The sequence below is a fragment of the Tubulanus polymorphus genome, chromosome 7 (assembly GCF_964204645.1).
Source record: "Tubulanus polymorphus chromosome 7, tnTubPoly1.2, whole genome shotgun sequence".
In the NCBI taxonomy this organism is placed as follows: Eukaryota; Metazoa; Nemertea; class Palaeonemertea; order Tubulaniformes; family Tubulanidae; genus Tubulanus; species Tubulanus polymorphus.
In genome coordinates this window covers 12,768,917-12,791,163 of record NC_134031.1, presented here as the reverse complement: position 1 = coordinate 12,791,163, position 22,247 = coordinate 12,768,917, and the positions used below count along the sequence as shown (strand labels likewise).

The 22,247-nt window shown below is 32.3% G+C and overlaps 1 protein-coding gene and 1 long non-coding RNA gene across 6 annotated transcripts in view; one reads left to right on the top strand and one right to left on the bottom strand.

The window, feature by feature from the left end:
• LOC141909362 (alanine--glyoxylate aminotransferase-like) overlaps nucleotides 1-22,247 on the bottom strand; it is a 172,198-nt gene that overhangs the window by 44,192 nt on the left and 105,759 nt on the right. For all 5 annotated transcript variants that reach the window (XM_074799807.1, XM_074799810.1, XM_074799806.1 and 2 more), the window contains one exon: nucleotides 13,900-14,136. In XM_074799807.1, the coding sequence (XP_074655908.1) occupies nucleotides 13,900-14,136 (237 nt within the window). The remainder of the gene's footprint in view (nucleotides 1-13,899; nucleotides 14,137-22,247) is intronic.
• Nucleotides 14,798-15,198, top strand: LOC141909364 (uncharacterized). The gene is made up of 3 exons (XR_012619703.1): nucleotides 14,798-14,878; nucleotides 15,042-15,097; nucleotides 15,186-15,198. It is a non-coding gene; the product is annotated as an uncharacterized LOC141909364 (long non-coding RNA).

Here is a 22,247-nt window from a genome sequence, read left to right as displayed (position 1 = left end):
AGATTATTATTCAAATGATGTTCAGGGTTGTCATTTAGTTTTTGAATAGGTGGGTAATTCACCAAAGTAGATGGTTCATAACACCAGTATCTTCGGTTATAAGGGGGGGGGGGTTGGGGCCCTCCCCTAATTTTTTAAAAATATTTTGAGGCCCGAGAAGCATTTTCCAAGCATTTGAAATTTTCACAAAGGAAAATGTACTCCTTTGAAAATGGTGATAATTGAGTTGTTGATTTCAAGAAACTAGTATCCTCTGCCATCAATCAAATACCATCCCTATTTTTGAAAACGAAAGTAGGATTGGAATAAAAGAAATGTCAAATTACTTTCGCGTTTATCGCTGGAAAATGCACGATAATTAAGTGCTAGTTTAAGGAAGCTTTGTTGTTGAATGCGATTCGTAATGGCTAACGATCATATTTTAACAATATTTTAGCTGTATTTACCTTTCTGGCGTTTACAGAACCCAAAAAATACTAGCGTCTGTTGCCCTGACATTTTCTGACATTTCATTCAGTGTAGCGATCGTCTGACCTCGAGCGCAATTTTGGCTGTGGAGTCGATTGCCACAGTTAGCTCGCGGAACCGGCTCGCGGAACTGGCCCGCGTGTCCGGCCCGCGCGTCTACCCGGTCGGCGCGGACAACAGCTGAGAGAAAACTTCGAGGTTTTGAGTAGCCGGTTTATTGATACTTAATAGACGGCTAATTTAATCGGTTTCCGGCTGCAAATGACAACCCTGGATGTTATAGATATACTATATTATGAGAATCATTATATGTGGATAAAACGTATTGATTTATTTTTCAAATCAGAAAATGATTTTGATAATCAAATATATCTATGTAGAAAATGTATAACTAAATTCAGAACCGAAAATGCATTATTAAATCATAAACAATTATGTGATAATCATGATTATTGTAAAATAGTTTTACCAAATTAAAAGGATAAAGTATTAGAATTCAAAAAATATGATTACAAGAATAAAGTACCATTTGTAATATATGGAGATTTTGAATCATTAAATAAAGAATTAACTGATCAAGATAGAAAAGAAATATATCATAAAAGAAAGAAATTAAATTCTAATGAAAATGATATAATTGATTATTCAGATCCCCTAATAACAAATACAATTAAAAAGATTCATCAATCAGCTGCAGCTTTCGGGTTATATATAAAATCTGATTATCCAGAACTAATTAAAAGTGAATATTATAATTATAGAAATGAAAATGTTATCAATCATTTTTGTGACCTATTAATTGAATATGAAATACAATTTTATGAAAAGTTAAATGAAAATAAAGAAATAATTATGACAGAAGAAGATAAAGAAGAATTTGAGTTTGCAGATAAATGTTATTATTGTGAAAAGACATTTAATTATAAAGATAAATATTATAAAGTAAGAGACCATGATCATTTGAATGGAAAGTTTAGAGGCACGGCGCACGAGAATTGTAACTTACTAGCTAAGAAAATCAATTTTGTTCCAGTTATATTTCATAATTTATCAGGATATGACGCACATTTATTCATCAAACAGTTATGTCATAAAATAGAAGAAATCAATAATCAAATAGAAAGATTGAATTCAAATAGATCAAAAGATAAAATACCAACTTATAAATTTAGAATGTTAGCTAAAACATCTGAGAATTATATATCATTCCAATTCGGGTGTCTACGATTTATAGATTCATATAGATTTTTAAGCAATCGATTAGATAATTTATCAAAATCATTAGTTGATGATGAATTAAAGATATTAAAACAACACTATCCAAATAATGATGATTTTCAATTAATGAGATATAAAGGCGCAATACCATAATCATTCTATAAATCGCATAATGATTTCAATATAACTGAATTATTAAAAGAACAATTCTATGATGAATTAAACTAGGGGTCCAGGGACACCATGCCCACTTGGGAAGTGGTTTCAAATGCTCAACAATCTAACAATTTCAATATTCATCGCCCCCTGGTGACCATATACAGAATCCAATGACCTTGAAACTCACCACAATCATAGAACATGTCAGCAGCTACGATTTTGTAATTGATTGTGATAACAAAATATGCCTCGTTACCAATTTAATATGGAAATACTAAGTCATTCTACTATTCAACGCCCCTGGTGACCATATTCAAAACCCAATGACCTCGAAACTCACCACAATCATAGAATATGTCATGAACTACAACTTTGCAATTGATCATGGTAACAAAATATGCCTAGGTACCAATATAATAAGAAAATACTAAGTTATTTTACTATTCAACGCCCCCTAGTGACCATATAGAAAAACTAATGCCCTAAAAACTCGCAACAATCATACATGATGTCATGAGCTACAACTTTGCAATTGATTGTGGTTACAAAATATGCATTGATACGAATATAATAAAGAAATGCTAAGATATTGCATTATTCAACGCCCCCTGGTGGCCATATACGAAATCCAATTACCTTGAAACTCACCACAATCATAGAACACGTTATGAACTAAAACTTTCTAATCGATTGTGGTAGCAAAATACGCTTAGGTATCAATATAATGTGGAAAAACTTTTTCCCACTTACGAATGAGTACTGCTGACACCAAGATGGCCGCCAATTGCGTCATAATTGGCTGATGAAAAATACCTGTCTCAGGTATAAAACATCCCTTTCCAAAGAATACCCATCACAAATTGTAATGAGAAATGGCAAACCAGTAGGAAGCTACAGGACTCAGAATTCGGGCCAAAATTAACATTTTTGGGCACTAAAAAGGTCATAGGACGGCCATCTTGAGTCTGACCGACCCAATTTTTGTTATGTTGATGGGCCCCGAGGGGGGGGTTCACATATATCTGAAAGATCAAGGTAATTGATCAAAGCGTCTTCAAAATGTCCCTCAAAAAGTTCAAAAATGTGTAAAAAGTGCAGATTTTGGTGAACAAAAATGGCTGCCAGTCGGCCATCTTGATTCTGACAGGGCCAGTTTTTGGGCTGAAGATGTGTCTAGGGTAGATACATGTGTAACCCAAATATCAAGACATTACCTTGAAGTGTCTTCAAAACTTCCCAAAATAACTGGATTCCGTCTACGGACGAACGGACGGACGGACGACGGACGAAAAGTGAACGCAATAGCCCGCTGGGACTAAAGTCCCAAGTGGGCTAAAAATGAATATGTTAAAGATGAAGTCTATGATAGAACATTGAATATTTGGAATCATTTTAAAATAACAAATCATGGACAATTAGTAGATTTATATCTAAAATCAGATGTATTATTATTATCGGATATATTTGAAAGGTTTAGAGATGTAAATCTGAAATATTTTAATATTGATCCATGTCATTGTTATTCTAGTCCAGGTTTAACTTTGGATTGTGGTTTAAAATTTACAGATATAAAAATAGATTTGTTAACAAATATAGATCAATTATTATTATTTGAAAAATCTATTAGAGGAGGAGTTTCAGGTGTATTAGATGATAGATATTTCAATGTAAATGATAACCCTGGATATAAGTTATTATATATAGATGCAAATAATCTTTATGGATCGGCAATGATGGAACCACAACCTTATGGAGTATTTGAAATAAGTGAAGTTTTACAACATGAAAATAATGATAAATTTGATTGGAAGAAAAGAATTCTAGATATTGCAGATGATTCAGAGACTGGTTACTTCTTTGTTGTAGACTTGGAATATCCTGAAGATAAAAAATTTAAATCTAGAAATCTAGCATACTGTCCAGAACATAAAACTGTGACACATAATGAATTATCAAATTATCAAAAAAGAATTAAACCCGAAAATCATATTCATACAGAAAAGTTAATGGTAACTCAGGAAGATAAATCTAATTATGTAATGCATTATAGAATGTTAAAATTATATTTGAATCAAGGAATGACCCTAAAAAAGTACACAGACATATTTCATTTAGTCAATCTAAATGGTTAGAAAAATGTATAGATTTTAACACCAAACAGAGAACTAAAGCTAAAACTGATTTTGAGAAAGATTTCTTCAAACTAATGAATAATGCATTCTATGGTAAGACTTGTGAAAATATTAGAAATAGAAATGATATTGAGTTAGTTAGTAATGGTAAAAGAATTAGACATTTACAAACATATCCTAAGTTCATAGGTAACAGAATATTTAATGAAAATTTAGCAGCAGTTAAAATGAGAAGAACTTCTTTAATAAACCAATTTATGTTGGAGCTACAGTTTTAGAAATATCAAAGTTATTAATGTATGAATTCTATTATAACATATTACAACCTCATTTTGGAGAAAAGCATATAGAAATCTTATATTTTGATACTGACAGTTACATATTAAAGATTAAAACTAATAACATAACTGATGATTTAAAAACATTAAAACATCATTTCGATTTTAGTTATTATCCTAAAAATCATGAATTGTTTAACAATGATAATAAAAAGGTGCCTGGTAAATCCAAAGAAGAATTAGTGGTGAAGAAATGATTGAATTCATTGGTATTAGATCTAAAATGTATTCATATAAAACTAAAACTCATGGTTCAAAGAAATTGAAAGCAATTACCAAAAGCGTTGTTGAAAAGAATATTCGTTTCAAAGATTACATCAATTGTATATTCAATGAAGAAGTTAGAAAACACAAGATGAGATGTCTAATATCTGAAGATCATGAAATGTTTATTGAAGAGATAGAAAAGGTTAGTTTGAACCCATTTGATGATAAAAGATATATTTTAGATGACGGAATTCATACAGTCGCGTATGGTTGCAATTTAGATGAATACTTAAGATTTAAAAGAGAAGAAACAAAAGAGAAGGAAATAATGAACAGGATTATAACATGTTAATCAAATTTTAGTAAAAATATGAGTATATAATTTAGTAAAAATATGTATAATAAATGGAGCCAGAACAATCACAAACTATCAATATTACAAATAAGACTGGTGTTATAAATATATACTACAAGAAATGTTCTAAATGTGAATTAGATAAATTAGCTATAACAGAACTTAGTAAGCGCAAGATTAGCAAAGATGGTTTTCAATATTGCTGCAAAACTTGTATTAAACTATATACCAAGCAATATCGAGCAGATAATAGAGAACATTATAATGATTATATGACAGAATATATGAGAGGAAGATATAAAACAGATCTTAATTTTAAAATGAAACAATGTTTAAGGTCTAGATTAACACAATTATTCAACAAAGAAACGCATTCAGAAACACTATCTAATTTGTTGGGTTGTTCAGATGAATTTCTCAAATCATGGATAATATATCGATTCGACGATAAAATGAATATAGATAATAATGGTGAATACTTTCATATTGATCAGGTGTTGCCGATTTCTAAATTTGACATGAGTGATGATTATAATGAGAAGCTAATCCGGAGCTGGAGAAATTTAAGACCTCTTGAAAAGAAAGAAAATATAATTAAATCTAATAAACTAGATATGAGATTATATTTAGATCAACTGGATAAAGCAAAGACATTTGTTGAATTATGGAATTCAACACAGAATGAAAAACACGTTGAATCTTAAGCGTTTATAATAAGAACTCTACACGAGTCGCTCATGTATGTGTGTATATAGTTATCCATTATAACTGCCTATATGCAATTATACTAACATCTGTGCCACATTTTATATTCAGTTGAATGGGGTGTACCTCATTTGAATATTTATCAAACGTGCTATTTCAGTTGAAAAGGATTAATCATAAAAGAACATCTGTTGCTTGTTGTTAAAAGCACCTAGATGTATTGAGCGCAGACGCATTACAACAGCTGAACTGAAAAGGTGGAATATAGAACGCTTAGGATTTCTCACTAGAAACACAATTAGGAGTTCATAGTTATAAATGTAAGCACTGTTTTTGTTGTTATTAAGGCGTCGGGAAACGCTAAACATGTTTAAGTGTATTAATCTTATTTGAAAACTACAATTTCAAGTTAGTTTTATTCTACGCTAGATATTAATCTTTAAGATAACAAAATGCTACGCGTAACAAGAAGACCATTGCTATTTGAACCAAGAAAGTGAAGATAGGAGGATGTGGAATCCGAAATTATGGATATTTCAACTCATGAGACTGTAGCAGTTTAGCCATACTGTATAGGCTTTCAATGCATTACGTTTGCCAGAATCTCAATTGCGTCATTCAGCTGTTGTTAATGTCGCAGTGACAGATGTTGTATTATACTTTATTGATTCCTGCATTCCACTCATACCTTACTGGGCCGCTGAGAAGCGGCTTAGAATGTGGAAATCGATACCGACTGTAGTATAAAATATATGTGTGTTTATGAAATAGTAATTCCACCAGTCGTTTCTTTGAATTTATTTTCAGTTTGAGGATTTATTATCAAGAATCCGAAATGACTTATCTGGACAGTTATAATTACTTCTCCTAATAGATAAACAATAGTAGTGAGATATTAAATCCTAATTTAAATAAAAAGTATTTAAAAAACAATTACTTCAACTATCCATTATTTCTATTTTATTTCTTTCAAAAATCTAATATTTCTTTTTAAAAAGAGAATACTTTATATTTTGAATAGATTTAAATAGAAATTCTTTAACTTTTACTAACCTAGTCAATTTAGTATTAACCTAAAGAGATACTAGTATCATTTTATAATACTTCTCTAATATAAATGTCAAAGAAATCGAGTAAGAATAATACCAATATTGAAAAAACCTTAGATGATTTGGGCATTAGTGATAATAAGGATATTCCAACCAAAATTGAAAATAATATTGATTGTAATATTGATTATGAATACTACTTTTATTGTAAGCACCATCTTGAATTACTAATTGCCGGCGGGTAATCTAAGAATTTCTTGGGGAAAATAATAACTTTTCAAGAACTAGATGCCATGAAACCAGATAAAGTAATAAAATATTTTAAGATTTATGAAGAGTCAAGATTAGCTAGAATAAATGATTCTATTTCTGATGGTATTGTCAAATGTTATTCAAAATTATGTAACCGGTTAATGTCAATTGATGATGAAAATAAATTATATAGTGATTTAAAAAATGACTAATTAGTTATGACAGAATTACAAAAATGGGTTGGATACGCTTCATTTCAATTAGGTGGAATAATGACATTAATTTCTACTGGAGTTATAACATTTTCTAACAATAAACCTATAGAATATAAAGACAAAAGTAAATCAGATAATATCGAATCAGAACAAAAATTAACTAAAATAAATGAGTGATGGTGTTAAGAAAAAGACTAGATCTGAGAAACAAATTAAATGGGCTAGGGAATTAGGTGTAAGATCTGCAGAATTAAAAAAAGCTAAGAAAACGAAATTAACTGATATAAATGAATCACAGAAATTATCTGATATTGATCCGAATGATAATCCATCTGATAGATTCAGCTGTGCTGAATCTCATAATTACTTATATATTACAATTGGGTTAATCACAATTATTATATTATCCGGTGTAAAATATAAATGCAAATTCAACAATGATTCTGATGATCGGAAACTTAGTTATCGGTGTACAGACAATAAACCTATTATACCAGAAAATGAATCAAATGATAAAATCACTGAAACTAAATCTAAATTATTATTAATGGGTTAAAATAAGATGAAAAAAGACCAATATTTAAGAGATTTATATCATAACCCGGAAAGTGAAGTATCATATTCTAACGTTACAGAATTATGGGGTAAAATTAAATCTGATAAGGAAAATGGCAATATAAAATATAGTGAATTGAAATCATGGTTACAAAATCAACCAACATATCAAATCCACAAGAAAATGGATAAAACTTATTTAACAAGAAAAGTTATGGTTTCATATATCGATCAACAATGGCAAGCAGATTTAATTGACATGAAGAACTTAGAAGAATACAACAAAGGATATTTCTGGATATTAAATGTTATAGACATATTCAGTAGATACGCATGGTCAATTCCAATCAAAAATAAAACTGGTAGAGAAGTTACAAATGCTTTTAAATCAATATTCAAAGAAGCTATTCCAGGTAAGATACAATTTGACGAAGGTAAGGAATTCTATAACAAACATTTTAAAAAACTATTATCTGATAACGATGTAGATTATTTTTCAACACACTCAGATAAAAAAGCATCTATTATAGAAAGATTAAATAAAACATTGCAAACTAGAATGTGGAAATATTTTACTGCCAAAGAAACATAAATATATCGATGAGTCTATAAATATATTAGATGATTTGGTGAAAGGTTATAATAATTCTAAACATAGTTCTATAAATATGAAACCTATACAAGCTAGAAAAGAAGATAATTCAGAAATAGTTTGGAATAATTTATATGGTGCGTTTGTTACACATGATTTCGGAGAACCTAAATTTAAAATAGGACAACATGTAAGAATATCTAAATATAGAAAAACATTTTATAAAGGTTATACCCCAAATTTAACAGAAGAAATATTAGAGATTAAAAAGATATTAACTAAACCTTTTGTTTATGAATTAGAAGATTTAAAAGAAATATTATGTTATTTTTATGAACAAGAATTATCACTTGTACCAAATCCAGTTGAAATAGAATACAAAATAGAAAAAGTACTGAAAACAAAAACTCTCAAAGGAAAAAAGTATTCTTTGGTGAAATATAAAGGGTACGATGATAAATTTAATGAATGGATTTTATCTAGTAAAATTAAAAGAATAAATGAATAAAGATTTATTTATATTTGAACCACATAATATGTTAGTTACTGGGGTAACAAACTGTGGTAAAACACATTTCATATTAGATTTGTTAGAAACTATTTATAAGAATCATTTTGATAATATATTATTATTCTGCCCCACTTATGAAATGAATAAAACATATAATAGAGATATAGTTAAGATAAAAAAGTTAATTATATTAGGTCCTAAAACAGTAAAAGAAAATTTAGATAATTGTATTAAAATAGCAATTGATATTTATAAAGAATCAAATGCATTATTCATTATAGATGATTGCGCAAATTTACATAATTCAAAAGTTAGAGAAAGTGAGTTAAATCAAAAATATAATTCAATTGTTGAAGATTTTAGGGAGAATATAAGATTTCTAGTTTTATTTTATAACAAAGATAGAAAATCTTTGCAACAATCATTGGAAGAAAATCAAATTATACCTACTGAATTACATGATGAATATATGAATAAATTAAAGAATAATAAAGGTTCAAAATTACTTCTGAGACTACAATTTCCCTATGAATATAAATTTATAAAATAAGGTATTTTAAGTATTTATGTATTAGATACGTATTAGATATGTATTAGATACATAAATAATATTATTTATACACTTTTCAACCAATTCAATTTTATTTTTTCAACTAATATATGAATAAGTTTGAAAATAATAAAGGTTATTTATTATTACTTAGGTTTCAATATAAATTTTAAAAAAATAATATGATTTTACATATTTTCTTATTCGAAATCTATTTCATGGTGCCCTTTTTCATTCTTACCTTTGTATATGAAATAGAAATCTCCAGAACATAATTCTTCTAAATCTTCACTTGATAATCAATGAAATCTATCTGGTAAATATGTTCTGAATTTATATGTATTTCCTTTTAATCCTTCATATTCTAAGCGGATAACTAATTTATCTCCATATTTGTTAGTAACTGTATCAATATTTGTAATTAGATATTTCTTATGAATTGTTAATTCTTTTAACTTTTTGAATTTATAATCTACAGATTTTACATTTGTGATATATTTTATTCTATCTAAGAATTCACTGTGTACTTGTTTACTCTCAATTTAAATAACATACTTTTTATCAACATTTATTTTAGAAGTTATTCATATATATGAATATTATAAGAGTAATAGGGAATATGTTGTTCTAGATTAAAGGTTGAGAGGTTGAGTGAGTAGAAAATGAAAAATAAATTTGAGTAAGCGAGAATTTATTTTTCATTTTTTATGAGCTCGACCTTTCGACCTTTAATCTATAGGGAAAAATGTGTGAATGCTCACTTGCCAGAACCGGAAGTGAAAAGAATAAATAAAAAAAGTCATGAAAACTAGAAGAACTGGTCGTTAAAAGTTACTTCTCGGCTCAACCGAAGGGACAAGGATGGAATTCAAGACAACATGGTCTCTATGATTCTAAAGACACTATCATTCAAATCAGGTATATCAGGATCGTCCCAATTTGTCAATGAAAAAAAAAACTACCGTTCTATGTCATGAAATACATAGTGTCATTGCTTATTCTCTTGTCAGGGGCTGAACAAGATTTTTTTGTACCAGAAGTGAACAATAAATATTGAATTCAGTGAAAAAGAATTGGTTCGTGATGAATTTTATAAAAGATTTATAGCAAAGTCAACATTGACATTGTAAGGTCCATGAGGAGAGCGGATATTGCGAATTTCCAGTGTGATCTGAGTAACTGGTCTTAACCAAGTCTCTTAATTTGACTGTCCCAACTTGCTGTCTGTATCAGGAAATCAGTAGGCTGAGGTGGATCCAAATATCTGATCTCACAAGGCACTAAGGAGTTCAACAATTGTAAACTTTATTCAGTTACTAAATATAGTCATTTTACAACACTGTATTAAAACATCAATTCACTAAACACATCTCACGAACGGTAGATATAGAAAGGATGTCCCCTGTTCCTTCAGAATATTCTGTACTCAGTGACGGTCGCAGCAGAGCTCACCTTGCATTAGATTTCGATCCTTGTTAGTTTGTATTCCGAGTACCAGGTAAATTATAGGTGGATTTATCTTATACTTACAGCAATTTATGTCTTTCCATCCATTGTAAAGGGCAATTTTGATATCGCTCGAAGCTAAGCAGATTCGAAGAAACGCCATCTTAACCAGGAAGTAACTTGCTACTTTACATGTTTGACCTTATTTGACATGCATCGAAAATGTAAAATGGAGGATGGGCACAACCTGTCTCTAATTGAAGATGGAGACCGGTAACCAGTCTAGGATCCGTCATTTACTGCGGACAATATGCAGTACTAGTTTTAGGACTTTGATGAACTATGATCCCTAAAATGAGTCAATTGATTAATTCTATTAGTAAATCAATTTACGTTGGCTACATTTCCTGAAGATTTCTGGCTCAAATCAACGTAATATGGACAGGAATGGTAGGGATTTCCCTGTGGAATTTTACTTCTGCGTTCACTTGATGACTCGGATCGATGACAACGACAGCAGAGTTTATGCAATTTAAGGTGAGTATCCACTAACCAGGGAATGTTAGACATGATTTCTTGGTCTAACTGCAGTTAAGGTTACCTATCCACTGGGTGGTGCTATGATATGAGTACATATGATAGCAAATGAGTACTCGGCAAAGCAATGATCATTGTTGGCTACCTACTTGCCTAATGCCTAGCTTTTTGGGGGATACGCCTAGAATAGATTTAGGCCCTTAATGAAGTGTGTAGAGCCATTGGAAAGCCTTAGTAGTTAGTAAGGGACTGGTTAACACTTATGTATACGACTATTTATTTCGATTACTTTCTTTCCAGCTATTAACCAAGGAATGAACTGGTCACTACGGTCTTCAATTCCTTTGCCGATTCTTACAACTGGTGGGAATATGTAACCGGCTGGTTGTTGTATCGGCAGGCTGGCTGGCTGGGGAACTAGCATTTACACCAGCGGTACAGGATTCCATCCATCAGGAACAACAAGGCAGTTAAACCTTATATGTACAATCTTTATTGCATCCCGGAATGAGAATGATTATCATAGCTTTACATAGTCTTTATATACAGAATCATACAGAAGAGTATCATACAGAATCATACAGAAGAGTATAATGTGAGAACTAGGTGTCAGACAAGTTGTAGACATCAGGACTCGCAAACAAACAACTAGTGACATTATTTAATTATCGATGAGCACTGACTACAGCTAATTATTGTCAAAACATATTGAGTAATGTCACATGTTGATTACGACCTTAAAGCACATATTGACACTATAGTCATAAGTTATATTATATTATTATTATTATTATTATTATTATTATTATTATCATTATTAATATGTAGTAGAGCTATGAAATGTTATGAACTGTTCGATATGACATTGTAGATCTATATGATTACGAAATATGCAAATTATATCAGGGTGACAAATATATTTAAACCACAGTGTGCAAGTGTACGTTTCAAATTAAGCGTCTCAGATGCAGTAAGTACTTGACGTTTTGTGTAACTGTTTTTTTCTCATGTCATGTCTAAAATATTTGGATCAGTAATCAGTCGTGCTAGTGTACATGCAGAATTGGATTCATTGTTATTATGGGATGATAATTCACGGGCATCAAGAGTCCTACAATATACCATTGATATGAAGCTTTTAAAAGTTTATCACAGACTTGTTTTGGAGTAAACCGAATAGCCCTTAAAATACCAATTCCACATGGCTTAACGGTCGGTGTCTATGTACTGCAAAACAGTAGTAATAGATGTTTCACGACAAACGCACGATTTAAATATTCATTATACTTTCTTTCACTATTATATTACATAACTGAGTAATTCTTACATTGCTTAATTACAGGTGGAAAGAGGTCAGATGGCATGAAAATCGACTGGGGCTGACTAATTGACGCGCGCAGATTAAGCGTTGAGGTTTCAAAAGATGTCGCCAAAATGCTTGTATCATCAGGGGTAGACAAATTATCCGAAGATCAATGAAAACACCACCTTGTTGATCGTCAGTTGATTTAGCTGTAATTATTTCGTCTGGATCAATCGACACATAATTCATTTCAAAATCTGTGTTCAGTAGAATTTCTTTCAATAAAATAAGAATCTATTTGACTAATTTTTTACTAATGTATTCAGGAGTGAATTTTAATTGATATCAAAACCAGAGAAAGCATTCTTCAAAAATTCAGAAAATCCTAGACTCATAATCAAATTCTGTGAAGTCATTTAAGGTCTTTTGCTCAAATCAAGCCAAGGTCTCAGGTGGCTAAAATAAAAATCCTCACTGTCCTGTAACACCGAGTACGACGGAGTTTACACACTGAAAAACGTTGCGCTGTGTAAGTGTAATTTGGATAAGTCAGCAATATAATACGGCCCTGCCCGACGCGCTCCATCTGAGATATAAACAAGTTGGACTGTATTGCTTCGCTGCTTTGACAAATGGACTCCTAATATCCACATATCCAGCATAATGTTGACCCAGGTTGCGCTTCTTGGCAATAGTCATATGTTATGGGCTAGAATTATTTTGATGAAATCTTCGAACGCTTCCCAGTTCAACATATGAACCAAAGGCAGAAACCCGTTATCGCTGCTATGCAGCTATATTTATTATTTCTTTTCCATTTTCCAACCAGGTAACTCCTCTCAGATTCGACTACTAACAGAGCGGACAGAAATGTAACTTTCCGTTAGACTGTTTTGAATTTGCATATAGTAATGTATTATGAACTAATCTTGCATAAAGAAAAAATTACCTGTGTTAACAGCGAACAAGAATTTCGCTAGGAATCGTCATTCGTTGATTAAAGCACGTATCCAAAATTCCTAAATATTTACCCGATTACCTTGTGACAGTTTATTGGGGATCAATGTTAATTGCAAAAATTCTTAAGGGGATTTCTTCATTCTGATTTACAATAAAAGTGCATGCGCACAGACATGCACATGCACACATGCGCACACACGGACATGCACAAGGCAACAAATCAAAGGGCAGTAGTTTCTCCTTACTTTCAGTACAAAGTCAAAGGAACAGGAAAGAATAGTTATAGACAGCCAAATGAAAAAAGATTTTCTGCAAAAGTACAAAATACAAATTTAAGAGCAACTTACCCCAGTTATCCATAAACATTGGTACACCACCTAATGCTGCAACACTGTCAACAAGTAAGATGCAATTATACTGGTGACAAAGGGTACCAATTCCTTCCAGTGGCTGACATACTCCAGTTGAGGATTCTCCATGTGTTATAAAGAACACAGATGGCTTATGGTTTCTCAACCCTTCTTCAATTTGGTCCAAGCTGAAGACAACTCCAACTGGGTTGTTCAAAGGCATAGATTTTCCTCCTACAATATATTTTGGTAAATTTGTCCAAATGTTTACGCTATTATCAGTAGAGTTTTTAAAATCTAAGACAACTAGAATGTCGCTGAAGACGACATCAGGTGAAACGCCTGAGTGTAAAATATACCCTGAACGTATGTCGACCCGTTCATAAAGGTAGGAAATAAAAAACAGCATCAGGTGACCTTGACCTTTCCCCTAGATGACCCAAAATCTAATCAGTTCCCCACAGCCTCTAGGATCTCATCAATCTAATTTCACCTAGTTACCTTAAACCGTTAGAGCCAGGAAATGAAAAATACATAACAGCCTTTGGTGACCTTGACCCTACACATACAGGACCCAAAATCTGATTAGTCACTGACGGTCTCTAGGGTAACCCATCTCAAAATTTCAGATAATTTAAACTATTTATGAATTGAGAGCCTGGGAATAAAAAATAAAAAACAGTTTATGGTGACCTCGACCTTTGGCCTACGGCACTTGGAATGTTATTAATTACTGAAGTCTATTTATTTTCGTCTATTGGCATCAATCTTTTTTGGATATTTCGCTTAATTTTGGGCATATATATCTCAAATAGGTCTTAATGGAATCAGTAAAGTTGTGCTACCCAGATTGTTTTTATATACATTTCGCACCGAGCTGAAGGATTGATGAATATTCTCAAAAAATGAGCTTAAAATCGGCGAGAATGCCTGCCATCATGATGTTTATGATGCTGTTGCACGCGTGTGCAATGAGGTGGGGATGCGTCAATTATGTCATGGGGGAGGGAGCAGCTTCTTGTCGAAAGTACGAGTATTATGACTACACCAGGTAGTCAAACAAAATTGTTGTTTTCATATATACTTACAAAATCGGTACATGAATTAACATCGATTTTTTAACCAAATCTTTCCATCAGTTTCAGGAGACACTCTCCCACAGGATCCGAAGGGAAAGAAACGGAGCCAGACAAAGGTGCGCATGAAGACAAAAATGTTTGTACAAATTATTAATTTTGAAGTGTAACTCGAGCACTTATTATTTCTCCACTATGCATTTCCAGATTTCAAGTTGACAGTGCTAATGAAGCTCGAAACGAGGTCTTCGAGAACCAAATGATTTTGGTTGAACGACTCAACCAGCGTGCAAATGCTCCATCATCATTGGAGGATATTCCCACGAGAACGGATTCGGTGGAAGACTTTGATGAATTGAATCTAAAGCTTGAAAACAAGAACTTAGAAAATCTTTGGTATGTGTAAATGTATTAGTATCATGTATATACAGCATTCATGATGTAAAATGATCAAACAATGTTTTTCTTTTTTGCTAACCACCCATTTTTGCTTTTATCGCATTTTATTTAGCAATCTTACCTAGCTTCGATCGGTGTACAAAGTACTGGAGATGTGGCAAGGAGAATGTTAAGAGCCCTGGGGACGAATAGCATATGGTCAAATTTTTCTCTGAAGGGCCGAAAAAAGAAATTGTTTGTTTCATCGAGACTAAACTGTATGCAGTAATAGTTCATGAGTAAAAACATTATATAACAAATAATAATATTGCTGAAAAGAGTTAATTTCCTAAAAACCTGCATGATGAACGCAGTAGAATCCGCAATAGTTTGGGTCATTTGGGACCTACAAAATTCATCCGGTTTATGAGAAATCTGGATTAAAAATCATTTTCTGGTAAATGAACTGCAAATATTGTCCCGATTAGACCAAAATCTGGATAAAGCGGATCTGATCCGAATTAAACAGGTTTGGCTGTAAACGATTTTCCTGTCATTTTCTGGATTTTGCTCTGGAAAGGTTGATATCAAGTTCCAAAATATTTCTGGTATTCAGTTTTATTCTTTTATTGTTTTACATAATACTTTTCATACTATGTTTGAACCTATCAATGTTTTTCAGGTGCATGTTTTCCCAGCAAGAACTCGAGCCAAACAGATGGAGATTTTGCTATTGGAAACTTTCTAAAATTGTTCCCTCATAAACCTGGAGGATTTTCTTTCTTATTTGGTAGAAAAGGTAAGAAATAATATAATCATGACAATTATCTACTAATCTTTGAAATATTTTCTAATGGTTTCTTGTAAGGCTAACTGTGTCATTGTTTGTTTCAGACAACTGCGAAGAAAGAATGTAGGCCTATAGTAACTGTAAATGAAAGTGACAGTAATGCAGATGCCTAGTTATCCATAGGAACTGTGCTTATGAATCGCGAACGGTTTTCGGATATTTACTGAAGTTGGACACATTTTTTGGAGCGGATATTTTTGGATGTGTAAAATGTACAAATTGTGCCTTTAGAACAACCTGAGAATAATGATTTAAGAAATCGGTACTGTGTACCGTAATATTTTTGGATGTATAGAAAATGTATAAATTTTGCCTTTAGAATAATCTGAGAATAATGATTTAAGATAGTGGTAATGTCTACTGTAATATCTTTGGATGTGTATAAAATGTACAAATTGTACCTTTCAAATAAGCTGAGAATAATGATTTAAGAAATCGGTAATGCCTACCGTAATACTTTTGGATGTGTATGTACAAATTTTGCCTTAATAATAATAATCTGAGAATAATGATTTAAGATATCGGTAATGCCTTCTGTAATATTTTTTGATGTGTATAGAATGCACAAATTGAGCCTTCAGAATATTCTGCCCATAATGATTTAAGATATCTGTAATGCCTACCATAATATTTTTGGATGTGTATAAAATGTACAAACTATGCCTTTAGAATAACCTGAGAATAATGATTTAAGTAATGTTGTTTTGTAATAATCTTGATTGAATGTATGGGATTATAATTTTGAGCTTTTCCTTTTTACACAAACTAAAATTCTATTGATATATCAGGAAAATAATGTATGTATTTTTAACATGTAAATGTATATATTTTGACGAATTTTCAAATTATATTCCATTGAACATCAACGAACCATTAAAGACTAAATAAATTTTAATTTTGGCAACATTTTAGGAAAACGTGTACTTTCTTACACAAACATGTAAATATGATTTGAGATTTTTTTGTAATTTACGATACCGGTGATATTGTTTTGAATGACCTGAATGACCAAGATTTTGCTCTTCAATGACCAGTATCGTACGCCATATAGTTTTGAGACGATAGATATTATTGATACTTTAGAAAAATTATGTGTGTATTTTTCACATGTTAACGTATATTTTGAGGAATTTTTAAGTTTGTTTCCATCGAATTTCAGGAAATTTTATAGCTTTTTATTGTGCCTTGGGCAAATATTTCCTTGTCTCTCTAATCAATCCTACAATAATTTTGCTCGATAGTGATTTCATAGATTATTTTGTAAGAATTCATTGTAATAATCTAAGTTATCATTCATTTAATATAAATGACTGTTTTGTCACGTTTTTGAAACGTTCCCACAAGGTTTTAAAGGTTTTGACAAGGTTTCCTTAAGGTTTTGTAAAAACATTTCAGAAACGTTAAAATGTGTTCACAGAATAACATTTCAGAAACGTTCAACAGAACGTAACCGAAACAAAAACAAAATGTTTTGAAAACGTTTTGTGTTTGCTTGGATGATCCAAGGATAGTGATTACTTGATTAAGCTTGAATTGAATTTTTATAAATCCTGTTAATTTAAGAAAATTTATAGTCAATACATTGCTACTTCACTATGATCCAAGAAATGAAGACAACTATCTATCATTTCTATCTATCATTAACTAACACGAAATCAAATGCATTGATGTTCTGACATGTCACTTTTTGAGATTATTAGACCAATTCCAGATAAGTTTAAGTAAATTTACGATGATTACATCTCACTTTGATCAGACACAACACCAGTTTAAAATGTAAATCCCACAATAACGAGATCAAAAACGTTCTTTAAAGATTTTCAAACTTTAAAATTTATTGAAAACACGAATTCTTGGTTTTCTGCTAAAAACCATTTTCAGTTCATTCCTTGGAATTTTACTAATCTCTCACGATTCATTGTGTAGGTTTACCTCGTTACTGCACCAGTTTGTCTACATAAACTACCACATAATTTCAATGCATTTACCTTTGAAAGTCTGTGCCCTTATAGCCTACTTGTTTTGTTTTGAAATATTAATTTAGTTAATTTATCAAGTTTTGGCAAAATGAAAAAAATTGGTTGTTTATCGTCCCCGCCTGACCCTTCAAAAATACACGACCCGATTTTTTTATAGCGTTCTATTTTGGTTCCAATCAGGAATAATTACCACAGCTAAACCGTCTCTTGTTGATTGTAGGACAGTGTAGCAGTAAATGAAATGATTTATTGATCGACAAAGTGAATAACAAATTGATGTCGAGCATATATAGATCGATTTTAGATTTTAAGAGTCAATAAAGTTCTATGTATTGAATTGTATGTTGCGCAACACTTCCATTTACATCATCACTCGATCTAAAATAAAACAAGAGGTCAATGATCTATACAGCTCGGGCCTACACATAATGATTAATTCATGACCATTGTGTTTGAGAGGTAGTGTGATAGATAAAATTACAAATTTCTTTAGGCGAGGTCCTAATTCCAGTTTTTGTCAGTATATACAGTGGACCTCATTAGAACCAACTCGGAGGGACCAGACAATCTATTTGTTATAAGCGGTAGTTAGTTATGTCCAGTATATGATCATTACAAGCAGGCTATCGGCTGATATAGCTCCGCTGCGTTTTGTTTACTTCATTATTTTTCATTTATCTAATTGATAGACGGATGACGACGGTTCATCCAACCCATCAACTCTGCTCACCTTCGGTCACAGTGAAGCTGAAAATTGTCCTATTTGGGGTGGAATTTTAGGTGCCGATTAGTTGGTATATTTGTGGTCGTTGTAACAAGGTTCCACTGTATAATGTATACATTAATCGCTAGGTAATTTTGGGCCATCCATTCCTAATTCCTGGCTCATCTGATACAGCATTGCAATAAATTTGCGTCGAGAGTAATGGCATGGAGAATTGAGATTCTGCAAATTAACATCCAAGCAATTGAAGGATTCAAAGGAAATTCAGGGTTTGTTTGGCTTGGCTCCTCGTTTTGGTTACGATATCATTATGTTCTTGTGGTTTTTGGGTGTGGTAGACTAGACTCATTGTTGTGTGATGAATGTACATTATCCCAGATATCCATAATTTCAGAATTAGAATCACACTGCAAGTGGAAGTGTCCGATAAAATTAACAAGTCATTCAATGTATGATGAAAATAAAAATCTTTATGATCAAATAATAAAAAGTTTTGCAGTTCGCAAACGTTTTCATGATTGCATAAAATATATCACAACAAATATACATGTAACAACTACATGTGCTTTCTTTTTATTTGTTTAGTATTTCCTTATCAAGGAAAAAACACTAAATTATTTAGATTTGCGAAATTGCAAATCGGATACTAGTGCTACACTGTTGTCAATGTTATAACTACATATGAAGTTACAACTGAGACAAGTTCCTAGTCAAAAGTGACAACTAGGGATCCAGGGACACCATGCCCACTTGGAAAGTGGTTTCAAATGCTCATCAATCTAACAATTTCAATACATAACACCCCCTAGTGACCATATACAAAATCAATCACCTTGAAACCCACAACAATCATAGAACATGTCAGCAGCTATGATTTTGTAAATGATTGTGAAAACAAAATTTGCCTCGTTACAAATTTAATATGGAAATACTAAGTTATTCTACTACTAAACACTCCCTAGTGACCATATGCAAAACCCAATGACCTTAAATCTCACCAAAATCGTAGTACATATCATGAAATACAACTTTGCAATTGATCATGGTAACAAAATATGCCTAGGTACCAAGAATCTAATAAGGGAAATACTAAGCTATTCTACTATTCAACGCCCCCTGGTGACTATATGGAATAACTAATGTCCTTAAAAACTCACCACAATCATAGACCATGTCATGAACTACAACTTTGCAATTGATCATGGTAACAAAATATGCCTAGGTACCAATCTAATAAGGAAATACTAAGTTATTCTACTATTCAACGCTCCCTGGTGACCATATAGAATAACTAATGTCCTCAAAACTCACCAATATCATGGAAGATGTCATGAGCTACAACTTTGCAATTGATTGTGGTAACGAAATATGCATATGTACAAATATAATATAGAAATACTAAGTTGTTGTATTATTCAACGTCCCCTGGTGGCCACATACAAAAACCAATGACCTTGAAACTCACCACAATCATAGAAAACGTTATGGGCTACAACTTTCCAATTGAATATAGTAACACAATATGCTTAGTTATCAATTTTGCGTGGAAAAACTTTTTCTCACCTACGAATGAGTACTGATGACACCAAGATGGCCACCAATTGCGTCATAATTGGCTGATCAAAAATACCTGTCTCAGGTATAAAACATCCCTTTACAAAGAATAACCATCACAAATTGCAATGAGAAATGGCAAACCAGTAGGAAGCTACAGGACCTAGAATTCTGGCCAAAATTGACATTTTTGGGCACTAAAAAGGTCATAGAACGGCCATCTTGAGTCAGATCGACCAAATTTTTCTTATGCTGATGGGCCCTTGGTAGATTCAAATACAAACGAAAGATCAAGGTAATTGATCAAAGCGTCTTCAAAATTTCCCTCGAAAACTTCGAAAAAGTGCTGATTTTGGCGAACAAAAATGGCTGCCAGTCGGCCAACTTGAATCTGACAGGGCCAGTTTTTGGGCTGAAGATGTGTCTAGGGTAAATACATGTATAAACCAAATATCCAGACATTACCTTGAAGCGTCTTCAAAACTTCCCAAAATAACTGGATTCCGTCTACGGACGGACGAACGGACGGACAGATGCTATGACGGACGACGGACGAAAAGTGAACGCAATAGCCCACTGGGACTAAAGTCCCAAGTGGGTTAAAAAACATGAAGTATGTACGTCTTGTTTTTGGAAATAAGGAGTGTACACAAAAGCATCAGATCAATCAGATCAAAGTTAAAACTGATGGAAGTTGTCCGTCATATCAGGGAGGTGGGAGTGAATGGAGTATGAACGAGTCAGATATGTTATCAGCTAGTCGGCAATTCTATTCATGATCAGAGTTTTCATACCGCCCGCGGCTAACTGGGTCACCGCTGCAGCGAGTGTGTGATGGTAAAATATCCCATCACACAGGTCCGTTTCCTAGACGTTAGGCCTGTGCCGTCAAGTTTGCCAAACTAGCACATGCTGTACTGACAATAGCATCAGCCTTGCGCATGCGCAGTTGAATTCTTCTTGTACGGCGTGTCGCGGTCAACTTTCACGTTTTTCAGAGGAAAAAATTGGATGAAAACTGAATATTTTACGGCAAAATAACCTCAGTTGGTAAGCAAACTTTGACATTAAACATACTTTGAAGAGACAATCGGCCACATATTAATTTAACACCATAAAACACGTTGAAATGCATTGCATTCCTTTGCCTTCATCGATGTAGTGGCCGCTAACCGGAACACTTCTAAATTAACGATTGAAATATGAGAATAATTCATTGACCACTGCGCATATCCGGATATGTGTAGTCATGTTGCTATGATACATATATACAAATACGTGTCAATTGAAGCCTATCTAAGAAAAAAGTATACAATACCATCGTGATATCAAAAAAGGCCTACCCCCTTGGTGACTAAGTCAAGAATCAATGATTTAATGATAATGTCATTGTTTTTAAATTTTTTCAGTAAGATGGCAGATGATGTTTGTCGCTTGTGTGGTTTATCTGCAGCCAATAATGACCGTAATCGATACGACAAAATGAAGTTCAGTTCACACGTTTCATCATTATTTGGCATTGATTTCACTACGGACACCGCCGGTATACACCCAGATTTTATTTGCAATCTTTGCCGGCAAAAATTGCAACGTTGGCGTAAGGCGAAAAATAAATCAAGAAATATTCCAGTCAATATCACTTTAAAAACATGGAACGTCGAAAACCCTCCGCCAGATAACTTTCAGGACATTGTGTCGAAAAATGGTTTTGTGAAAGTGAATGAAAAAACGTATGTTTTCTATTCTGATACTTCTGATTGAACTGCATACGGATGGTAGAATGC